At 34.9% G+C, this 12,630-nt stretch overlaps 1 protein-coding gene across 1 annotated transcript in view; it reads right to left on the bottom strand.

Annotated features, from left to right (window-relative positions):
* LOC141518281 (L-lactate dehydrogenase A chain-like) overlaps nucleotides 1-12,630 on the bottom strand; it is a 32,649-nt gene that overhangs the window by 4,907 nt on the left and 15,112 nt on the right. Inside the window, exon 7 of the mRNA XM_074230149.1 lies at nucleotides 11,767-11,890. Coding sequence (XP_074086250.1) covers nucleotides 11,767-11,890 — 124 coding nt within the window. The remainder of the gene's footprint in view (nucleotides 1-11,766; nucleotides 11,891-12,630) is intronic.

Below are 12,630 nucleotides of genomic sequence, written 5' to 3' on the forward strand. Positions count from 1 at the left end.
GGTGTGGAGTCTGTTTTCTTCCAAGTTCCATTTGGATATTTATAACATTGGTTAAACAATTAATTCACCCCTAAAAAGTTCCTAGATTTGTTGAATTTCAAGACCCAACTGTGGCTGCCATGGCAGACTAGCCCTTGGCCCAGATGGTCGGTCCCCCATCCCTGACAATAATTGATGAATGAAGGGGAATCCTACCAAATTTAGGTACCAAATTAGGTTTGGCACCAAAATGAAAGAGACCAAAAATAAATTAAGAAAATTATATATTAAGTCAATTTCTCTAATGAATATGAATGAAAATTTTAAATAAACTACCAAGATTACAGCATTATATTAGAATGATATGATCAGGTAAGGATTTATACCAAGATTGCTGAGTTGTTTAGGAAAACAAGCAATATTAACCATAACAATAACAATAATGAAAATCATATGATTATAATAATATATAGAGAAAAAAATTTTGACAAGATAAAACACTCATTCCTATTCAGATACATAAGAAAGCACAGAAATAAAATGGAGCCTTTTGTAAAATGAAATAGTACCATCTATCAAAAACCAAAAGTCAGCATTATCTGTGAAGGAGATAAACTAGATCAGGGGTGAAGTAAAGATGCCCATGATCACCACTACTATTCAATATAGTATTGGAAATAGTGGCTTTAGCAATAAGAGAAGAAAAAGAAATTGAATGAATTAGAATAGGCATTGAGGAAACAAAATTATCATTCTTTGCAGACAATATGATAGTATGCTTAGAAAACACTTAAGAATCAACAAAAAAAAACTAGTTGAAACAATTAACAACTTTAGCAAAGTTTCAGGAAACAAAATAAACCCATGCAAGTTATCAGTATTTTTACGTTACCAACAAAACAAGAAGAGAGAAATTCTTTTTTAAAATAATGTAGAAAACATAAAATATTTGGGAAACTATATGCCAAGACAAACCCAGTAACTATATGAACATAAACATTAACACACTTTTCACACAAATAAAGACTGATCTAAACAACTGGAAAAATATTAATTGCTTATGAGTAGACCAAACCTATTACTCATGTAATTTAAACTGACAACAATCCAAGACAATTCCAAAGGACCCATGACGAAAAAAGCTATCCACTTAGAGAACTGAAGAACTAAATGCAATTTTCATTTTATTTTCTTGCCTCTTTTTGTAGGTTTTTTCCCAACATGGCTAATATGGCAATATGTTTTGTATGACTGCTCAAACATTCTCCTCCCTTCCTTCCTTCCTTCCCATCTCCCTTCCTCCTTCCTTCCCTCCTTCTTTCCTTCCTTCCACTCTCCTATTGTTTGCCTTCTAAATGAGTAGGAGAAAGGTAGTAAAGGAGTAAAGGAGAGAATATGGGACTCAAACTTTTTTACAAAGCATGTAATCTAAGTGACAGCAGATAAGAGCACTAACCCTAGAATCAGGAAGATCTGAGTTTAAATTTGGCCTTAGATACAACCCTGGGCAAGTCACTTAACCCAGATTGTTTCCAAAAGGGGGAAAAAAGGAATGTTAAAATTAATTAAATACAATTTTTAAATATAAAATTTTAACTGGTATGATAAAAAATTAAAAGAAAGAGAGAAGCCAAATGACTAGATGGGATTTACATTGGGTAGGCACAATACTAAGAAAACTATAAACCTCATATACTATATGAATAAAAAAATCTTAATAAATAAATAAAAAAAATTATCCACAGGTGATTAAGAGGCATTTGACAAGAAAAATCAATTCTCCTTTATGTTATAAATATTAATTAACATAGGAATGAATGGCCCATTCCCATTTTTTACTAGACTAAGTAGTATTGACCTAAAACCAAAAGCTAACATTTTATTTAATGTAGAAATGCCAGGAGCCTTAACCAAAAAGGTAAGTGTGCTGCAGTCCAATCACTATTATGTGATAGAGTTCAAGAAATGTTAGCTATATCAATAAAATAAGAAAAAGAAATTGAGGAAATTAACATAGGAAATGAGGGAAAATGCTTTTAAAGAACTAAAAATTAAGTGAAATAATTTCTTCAGTAAAACAGCAAGATATAAAATAAATCCATGAAAAGTATTTGCCTTTCTATAGTTTTATTGACAGAACCCTACAGGAAAGCCAGACAAAGAAATTTCTTTCAAAACTTAATGATATTTAAATTATATCAGAAACTATACACTAAAAAAACACTGAAATTAGCGTATAAATACAACTTCAAAATTCTCTTTTCATAATTAAAGATGGAATTAATTCATGCTAATTAAAATTATAATAGTGCCAAAATTTACAAAACCAATCATACTCTCCAAGGATGTTTTTAATAGAAATGGACACTTTTTTCAAAATTCATCCAAAGGAAGAAAAGGTCAAAAACCTTATGGAAAACAATAAAATATAAGAAGGAGCAGGGCCTAGGGAATACCAAATCTCAAACTATACTACAAAGTATGGATCATCAAAACTTTCTGATACTGGTGAAAAACTAGAAAAATTGATCAATGGAACACATTAGGTAGACAAAACCTAGAAACAATTGAGTGAATATAATAGCAAAGGTTTTTTTTATAAACTCAAAAACTGCTAAGAAAGCTGGAAAGTCAATATTAGACCTACATTTCACATTATACACAACAAACTTCAGACATATAAGTGATGTGGTTATAATTTCTTGTATAATTTCTTGCAGTAGTAGTTTAAAGAACTATAAGGAAAATGTTATGCCTTCTTTACAATTTATAGTATTATAGCAGAGTTTTTTAAATTGAGATCTGTGAACTTGTCTTAAAATCTACTCATATATAGATATACCAGATAAGAGATATGAACTAAGAGAAACAGTATTTCAACATAATTTCCTTTATAAATCTATATATTTTATGTATTTAGAATATTATTCTAAGGAGCTTCATTCTTTTTTAAAAATATATAATTTTTTACAATACTGATCATGTTCAAAAATGTGTATCACATTGAAGATTTATCTGACAGGCAATGAGTTCTTGTGTTCTTTGTACTTGTGATTTACCATTGCAACATTCAGAGTTCTAATGCCTTTGAAAGGTGCTTTTCTTTCTTTTTCCTCCTTTCTCTTTTATTTTTTCAATTATTTTTTAGGGTTTTGCAAGGCAAATGGGGTTAAGTGGCTTGCCCAAGGCCACACAGCTAGTTAATTATTAAGTGTCTGAGACCGAATTTGAACCCAGGTACTTCTGACCAGTGCTTTATCCACTGCGCCACATAGCCGCCCCCTTTTCAATTATTTTTAAAGATCATTTTCAACATTCATTTTTGTAAAGTTTTCTCCCTCTAACCCTTCCCTCCACCTTAAAATAGCAAGTAATCTGATATATATGAACAATCTGATTAAGCATATTTCCATGTTAGTTACACTGTGAAAGAAGAATCAGAATAAAGGAGGAAGAACTATAAGGAGGAAAATCAAAAAACAAATTTAAAAAGATGAAACTAGTGTACTTTGATCTACATTCAGATTCCCTAGCTCTTACTCTAGATGTGACTGCCATTTTCTATCACAAGTGTTTCAGAATTGTCTTTGATCACTGAATTGCTGAGAAGAACTAATACTATATTGAGTGGGATGATTTCTGGTGAAGTCCTCTCAGGGTTAAAGAAATGTTTATGACAAGAAAAATCTTGCATTCCAAGAGACCCACGGAATCCTGCTTTGCAATAAGACTTTTACTAATTGAGGCACTGACCATGAGAATCCTGCTTTTTCTTGTTATTATGAAGGTCACCCCACCATCTGATAGGAAATATATTATGAAAATATTACATTCCTTTCTTTGTGTCTGTTGCTGGGGGTAGGTTTCTGAGAATAGCTTATATCCCCCCTAAAACCCGGTCAATGGACTAAAGGGAAGGAGGTTGGGGGGGGGGGCTGCAGCTAAGATCTATAGAAACCAAACTTGCTGTATCTTAAGGGCAGCTCTCTGGCTTTCACTATTGGACTATTGGTGAGTTCACTCTTTTTTTATTGAGAAAAAGTTAATAAAGACTTTCTTTGGCTCAGACTTAGTATCTAAGAATTTCTTTTAGGGTAAATTTACCCCCCACACTATCATAGTGGATCATCTAATAGTGTTGCTGTTAAAGTGTACACTGTTCTGGTTCTGCTCACTTCTCTCAGCATCATTTAAGTCTCTCCAGGTTTTTCTGAAGGCCACCTGCTCATGATTTCTAATAGAACAATAATATACTATCACATTTATATGCTACAGCTTTGTTCAGCCATTCTCTAACTGATGGGCATTCCGTGAATTTCTAATTCTATGTCACAAGAAAAAGAGCTATGAATATTTTTTTTGCATTGTAGGTCTTTTTTCCATTTTTTGTGATCTCTTTGGGATACAGATCTAGTAGCAATTGATTCTGCTGAATCCAAGAACATACACAGCTTTATTGTCATTGGGCAACATTCCAAAGAAAGCTGTTTTTCTCAAGTAGGTCACTGTAAAAATTATTCTACTGTATCTACTCAATTCACTCTGCAAAAGATACTGAAGGTTTCCCCAGTAATGACCCAGTAATAGTCTATTACCTTCATATTCTACAATTTCTTTAGCTAACCCCTAAAACACATAGATTTCCTTAGTTCTCATTTGCAACTACCATGAAAAGAGCTCCTATAAATATTTTTGTATGTATCCTCTTTCTATGATTTCTTTGGAATCAAGGCCAAATATCTATACAACTGGGTCAAAGGACATGAACAATTTAGTAACATTTTAGGCTCAGTTCCAAATTGCTTTCTAAAATGGCAAGAGCAATTCGAAGCTCCACCAACAACATCTGCTCTCCCAAAACCTTTCTGTATGTCATTTTCCTTTTTATGGCACAATCATTGCCACTCGTAGGGAGAGTATGTGAAACTTCTGAATTGTTTAATTTGCATTTCTCTAATCACTAAGGGTCTTGTAGAATTTTTTCAAGTACTTAATAGTTTGAATTTTTCCTGTGAAGTTTTAATATTATTTAGCAACTTTTGGTTTTATAGATTTAAATTAATGTCTGCTATATATTGGATATAAGATCTTTTTCAGAAAATTTTGATGCAAAGATTTTTCTCCACTTACCTATTTCCCATCTAATTTTAACTGCATTTAATTTTTTTGTCTATCAACTTTAACTTTAAATAAACTGTCCCTTTGTTTGCCTAGGATTAACTCTATCATGAATTCTTCATATAGAGATTTTAACAAACATCTATTAAGCACCTACTATTTGCTAGGTACTGTGCTAAAAGCTGGGGATATTAAGGAAGCTAAAAGTTCCTCCTCTCAATCTAGTGGGGAAGATAACTTTCAAATAATGTACATACAAGCCATATAGAATGTAAGTGAAAAATAATCAGTTTAGGGGAAGCACTAGAGTAGAGAGAGATAAGGGAAGGTTCTAGAGAAGATGGAATTTGAAGAAGTTAGGACTTGGAGGATGATGGCAGAGATGAGAAACAGGAGTGTTCCAAACATGCCTGGAGCAGGAGTCAGGAGAGAAAGGAAACTGGTGTCCCAGATCAGAAAGAGGGAGAGGGAGTCTAGATCAAGAAGGGCTTTGACAATCAATCAGAGGATTTAATATCTGATACTAGGAGTGATGAGGAGCCCCTCGAGTTGACTGGGTAAGGTGGGGGGGGGGGCGACATGGACAGACCTGAACTTTAAAACGAGATCACTTTGATAGTAAAAAAAGAATTTCTTATTTGATCACCTAATTTGCTTATATCATCCTTTATTTCTGAGTCATATCCATATGGACATGGTATATAGTGTAAAATTTTGTCTAGATATCCTATTTCTGCCAAAGTACTTTCTTCCCAAAACATTTTATCAAATACTTAGTCCTAGCCTCAGTAACTAGGGTCTATGGATCTATCAAAAACTGCCTCTATACTCTGTGCACCTGGTCTGTTCCATTTTTTAAATCAGCCAAATTATTATTATTATTATTATTATTATTATTATTATTATTATTTACAATTTGAAATTTGGTACTGATAGGTCCCTTGCTTGTTCCCTTGAGATTCTTGATCTTTTGTTTCTTCGTACGAATTTTTAAATTTTTTTTCTACCTCTATAAAATTATCCTTAGAGTACTTTTTTAAAGTAATTTGATTTGGGTAATATTGTTACTTCTATTAGCTCAAATTTCCCACAAACATTTAATATTAGGTCTCCAATAACAAGTGTGTATTATAGCTACAAAAAAAGTATTTTACAGTTAGATTCATAGTTTCTGGATATATTTGGTAGATACATTCGCAAATATGTTATATATCTTTAAATTATTTTGAATAAAATTTCACTTTCTTGCTCTTTTGTGTTTTGTTGGGAATATAGAAGAATGCTAATTATTTAAGTAGGTAAATTTTATAATCTGAAACCTTGCTAAATTGATTGTTTCAATGAATTTTTATGACTATGATTTTCTAATTAAATCATCATTATTGCTTCCTTTTTGCCTATACTTATCTCCTAATTTCTTTCTCTTATTTCCATAGCTAGCATTTCTAGCACTATGTTAAATGGTGTATGCATTAAAAAATACCTTTGCTTTATCCCTGATCTTATTGGAAATGTCTCTCACTTTTCTCCAATACATATAATGTTCTTGATTTTAGATAGATATTATTTTAATAAAGCCACATCCATTACTTCCTATAAATTCTAGTGTTCTAATAGGGGTGTTTTTTTTATCAAAAGTCTTATTAATTTCTGTTGATATAATCATGTTTTTATTATTCACATTAATGATTTTATGTCATATTTATGTTCTTCCTTAAGTTTAGCCCAGTCCTGAATTTCTTGTATGAATAGACATGATCTATAAGCTTCCTAATATATTCTTCTATAGCCAATATTTTAATAAAAATTTTGCTTCAATTATCATTAGGGATATTGAGCTATAAAATTTTCCTCATCTTTTTGTTTCTTGATTCTAGATACTAAGGCCATATTTGTATACTATAAAGCAATCTAAAGGGTGCCTTCTGTTCCTATTATTTCAATCATTTGTGCTTTAAAATTGTTCAATAAATCTTTACTAGAATTTGCTTGTAAATCTCATTTTGTCCTGGAATGTTTTGCTTTGGGAGTTCACTTATGTTTTATTCAATATCTTTTTCAGAATGGGTTAAGTAGTCTATTTCTTCTTTTGTTAAAACTGTATTTTATATTTTTTAAACTAATATACTAGTTTTATTAGAATATAATTGTACAAAACAGTTTTTACAAATCCAGCTTACAGACTTATCAGTACTAATTTTATTATTTTCATTATTATCTTTTTTTAATTTTCAGAATGTCCACTCTGTTGCTTAGTGGGTTAATTTGTTGCTATTAAAATTTTTTTAGTTGTGTGCCTAATTCATTTTTTTTCTTATTTGCTGAAAGCATTAGGGAAAACATAGTCTACTAAGAATTAATTTAGATGCATCCCAGAAGATTTTTTAATGTTGTCTCAGTATTGCCATTTTCTTCTATACAAATTTCTCATTTCTATAATTTTTTCTTTGACATCATGCTACTTAATTTCCAATTATATGGTTAGATGGTTATCAAAGATAAAACAGAAGATTTTGGAGGCAAAAGGGAGCACCTGAATTTTATGGAAGAAAGGTAACATGGTCAGATTCATATGTTTAGGAAGATCATTCTGGTAACCACCTAAATGCTAGAATGGAATAATAAGAACCAAGACAGGGAGACAAAACCAAAAGCTATTGTAATAGACCAATGTGATGTAATGAAAATCTTCACCAGAACAGAGGTGGAGAAAGGAGGTAGGTATGAGAGATGTGAAGGTAGAACTGACAGATCTGACACCAAATTGGATATGGAAGGTAAGAGACAGAGTCAAAGATGACATCTTGGAATATAATATTCTGAAGGCAAAAGGGCTCGGAATGCAACCAAGAATCAACTACCCAGAATCAACTATGCAGCAAAACTGAACATCCTCTTCCAGGGAAAAAGATGAACTTTTTTTTTTCTTTTTTTGCTTTTTGCAAGGCAGTGGGGTTAAGTGGCTTGCCCAAGGCCACACAGCTAGGTAATTATTAAGTGTCGGAGGTCACATTTGAACTCAGGTCCTCCTGACTCCAAGACCAGTGTTTGATCCACTGTGCCACCTAGCCGCCCCCAAAGATGGACTTTCTATGAACCAGGGGAATTTCAAGTGTTCCTGTTGGAATGGCCAGAGCTGAACAGAAGGTTTTGATCTTCAAATACAGGACTCAGGTGAAGCATAGAGAGTGGAGAAGGGGAAAATACGAGGGACTTGATGATGATGATGAACTGCATGTATTCCTGCATAGAAAAATGACACTGATAATACTCATATGAACCTTCTCATTTATTAGAGCAGGTAGAAGGAGCTCATATAGGTGAAGCACAGGAGAGAGCTGAATTTGAAGATATAATGTAGTGTAAAAATGGAGTCAAGGGCTAAAAGGGAAATGTACTGGGAGAAAGCAAAAAGGAGAGGGGGAATAGGCCAAGATATTTCATATAATAAGCTTTTTTATTACAATGAGTTATTGCAATGATATGGAAGGAGGGAAGGCAAGATGGAATGAAGGAACCTTCTCTGTCATCAAAGGTGGCTTGGAGAGGAAACGGCATATATATTCAATGGGGTATAGACATCTGGAGTAAGAAGGAGAGAGGTGGGGAAGGGGGGGATGTGAGTGATGGAGGAGAGGGTGGACTATGGGGGGAAAGTGGTCAGATATAACGCATTTTCTTTTTTACTTCTTGCAAGGGGCTGGGATTGGATGGACTGTCCAGCACCATAGGGCCAGGTGGATGCTGGGCCTAAGGGGTGGTATGTGGGCTTGGGGCCTCTTGGCCCCAGGGCTGAGGATCTGTCTGCTGTGCCACTCAGCCACCCTACAGCACATTTAAGAAGAGGGACAGGGGCGGCTAGGTGGCATAGTGGATAAGCACCGGCCTTGTAATAAGGAGTACCTGGGTTCAAATCCGGTCTCAGACACTTAATAATTACCTAGCTGTGTGGCCTTGGGCAAGCCATTTAACCCCATTTGCCTTGCAAAAAAAAAAAAAAGAAGAGGGACAGAATGAAAGGAGAGAGAAAATATAGTGTGTGATAGTGGGGAAGTACAAATGGAGGGAGTTGTGATCAGCAATGGCAACAGTGGAAAAATATGGAAGTAACTTTTGTGATGAACTTATCATAAGAATGTGATCCACCCGTGGGTAGTAGGGGCAGCCAGGTGGTGCAGTGGACAGAATACCAGTCCTGGAGCTAGAGGTGTTGGAACACAGACTGTAGCACATTTTTATTATTATTATTTGGGGAGGGGTGCAGGGCAAATGGGGCTGGGTGGCTTGCCTGGGGCCGCACAGCTGGGTGATTGTCGAGTGTCTGAGGCTAGATTTGGACCAGGGTGCTCCTGGCTCTAGGGCCAGTGCTCTGTCCACTGCGCCACCTGGCCACCCCTACTATTATTATTATCATCATCATCATCATCATCATCATCATTATTATTATTATTTTATTTATTTTATTTTGGGTCTTTTTTTTTGTTTGTTTTTGCAGAGCAATGGGGTTGGGATGGCTTACCCACCGTCACACAGCTGGGTGATTGTTGGGCGTCTGGGGCCGGATTTGGGCTCGGGTGCTCCTGGCTTCAGGGCTGGAGCTCTGTCCACTGTGCCACCTAGCTGCACCTATTATTATTATTTTTTATTTTTATTTTTTCTCTTTTCTTTATTTTATCGCTCATGCGGGTCTATATTTTTTGGGGGGAGGGGGTATTATGTTTACTCTTAAACAAGTATATTTTAGTAATGTATAGAAAAATCATTTGTACAAAAATAAAAATAAATAAAAAATAAAACAAAAATTGAATCCAATGCTATATACTTCAAGGAAGTCAGAGATGGAAAGAAAGGTCCTGTATACACCAAAATATTAAGAGCAGCACTTTTCATAATACCAAAGAACTGGAAACAAAATAAATACCCATTAACTGGGGAAAACCAATCAAATAGTGGCACATGAATGTAATACAACCTTATTATGTTAATGATTAATATAAATAAAGAAGCATAAGAAGACTTAAATCAATTGATGCAAAATGAATGAAATATGCAAAATGAAAAAATATACACTGTGATAACAATATTCTTACAATTATAAAAAATAAGCTTTACCCCAAAAAGATAGACATATGTCGCCCCTCCCTTCCTGTAGAAGAGAACTACGGTTCGGTATAACAATTGGCACAAAATCACCTGATACACCAGTTTGTTTTGAATTCCTTTCTTTTTTACTTATTTTACTAATAAATAGCTCTCTGGATGGAGAAGAGGTGAGGGATATAATAGGAAATGTAAAGCATCAGATAATATTAATTTTCAAAAAGATATTACTGGTCTTTAATTAGTAGTATTCTGACTTTTAAAAAAGAGGGCGAAAGCTGATCAAACTACAGCCCTTCGTCTGAGCACAGCCTACTATACTTCAGTTTCTCTTACCTCACCCTTCCCTAAGTCTAGTCTTCATTTGCTCTCTAAACCTCCCTTTTCTTCCATTCTATCATCCCTGCTCCTCTTCCTTTCCCTCCTTTCTTAGTCTTGACCTTATGGCTCACCATTTCAACCATACATTATCATCTACCCTTGAATCCCTTGACCCTATGCCATGGTAAACAATCCCTGGGTTAGCTCCCATCTGACCCATCCTTCCTTACTCACGTGCTGCTAAACATTCTTACATACAAATTTATGACATCTCAAATGAGGTCCCCATTGCTACACTGCAATCCCTTGATTCTTTTGTGAATCTATCATACATATTTCACAATGGCAATCCCAAATTGTCTCCTCTCTCCTACAAATTCCTACATGACTTATCTTCATGTATCCACATGAAGATATCCTCAACAGAGGATCTTATTTTTTACTTTATTGAGAAAATTGAGGATAAGTTCCCGTTCTCATATTGCAAAACTTTAAAGCACCTCTTTATTATACTCTATTTGTTCCTTCTTTATGCCAGTCTTTAATGGTAGGCCTTCACTTTGCCAGAAACAATCGTTCCCACTCGGGCATGAGATCCCATTCCCTTTTATCTCATCTTTGAGCTTACCGGCTTAAGAATCAGTCTTTCCTGATCCCTACTGCTGCTGAAGCTTTTTCTTCCCAAATTACCTTGTATTTATTTTATTGTTCCTACCCCTTTACAATAGAATGTAAGCTTCTAGATGACTTTCATTTCTATCATTCTATCTCCAGGACAGTAACTTGCATGTGATAGATATTTACTAAATGTCAATTGAGGTGAACAGTCTTTACATTATACATATAGTATTTCCTATAGTAAATGAATTTTAGGATGCTGAACTCTGTTCATTTGGTGATATCAAGTCATACAAAGAATACAGGAGACTTGGCTCTGTCACTTACACCAGTCACTTCTCATCTTTGGAGATTAATTTCCATATCTATGAAAAGCTGGGTTTGTGCTAGATGATAACTGTTATTCCTTTCTGGTTCTATCTTTCTGACTATCTATGGTTCGAAGCACTATCCAAATAAAAAAAATCTGTTTCTGATAACACTAACAAACATTTTAGGGAGACAGCATAGTATTTGCCTTGTGATGATACTTAGACATATTTCTCCCTAACATTCTAAATTTGTCCAAATGGAGTCATATACTAAATAAACACTAAAGGTTCATTAAAGGAATCAAGTATAATGGTTTACCTTAATCATGGTAGAAACTGAATGGACCTTCCTAAGATTCTTCATAATGGTGCCTGTCATGTCTGCCACCGACAAGCCAATAGCCCAGGAAGTATAGCCCTTCAGTTTGATCACCTCATAGGCACTGTAATTGGAAGAAGTAAAAAAAAAAAAAATCAAGCTCCTATGCAGCCAGGTTAGAAAACCTGACTGGATAGTATTGTAATTCAAGTTCTATTAGAATCCACTAATTGCAATTGCCCAGGAGTGCAGACCAAAACTACTGTAACTACTGAAGCTGAGAGAGACCACAACATGGGAATATCAAGTTTAGGACTTTCCCAGTTGCTTCTACATCAGTCACAGCCATGACTAGTAGGTCCCAGACTGCTAGTTAATCCTTAACTATCGTAACGAGAAAGTAGAAACAAAAACCAAAATCCAAGTGTCTAAACAGAAGTTCAAATAGAAGACCCAAAATAAAGGAATAAAAATGGTATATAACTCTTTTCTATCTGGGCTATCACCAGTCAACCTGACCCATGTCTTGCCATTGGATTCTGACGACTGGAGGAGTCATGGGCAAAGCAAGACATCGCCCTGGGGATGTCACTGGTGCTCTTTGAGAAGGAACAACTCTCCTCTCAAGCCCTTCCTAGCTGTGCTGAATGAGGACATTCTCCTCTTTAACTCCCCCTCCTCATGGTTGAAGCACCCCCTTCCGACACAGCTTTGCCCATCCCCAGGAGTGTACTGCGCAGACAGTCCTGCCCTTCCCTTAAAGCAGCAGTTTTCATTCTTCTTCTTGCTATTATTGTTTTCCACCCTTTTTCATGACAAGCTGCTATGAAGTTCTCAATATCTAGTAATCAAGTCCCAGCCTGC

This window comes from Macrotis lagotis, chromosome 3, assembly GCF_037893015.1.
Source record: "Macrotis lagotis isolate mMagLag1 chromosome 3, bilby.v1.9.chrom.fasta, whole genome shotgun sequence".
NCBI lineage: Eukaryota > Metazoa > Chordata > Mammalia > Peramelemorphia > Peramelidae > Macrotis > Macrotis lagotis.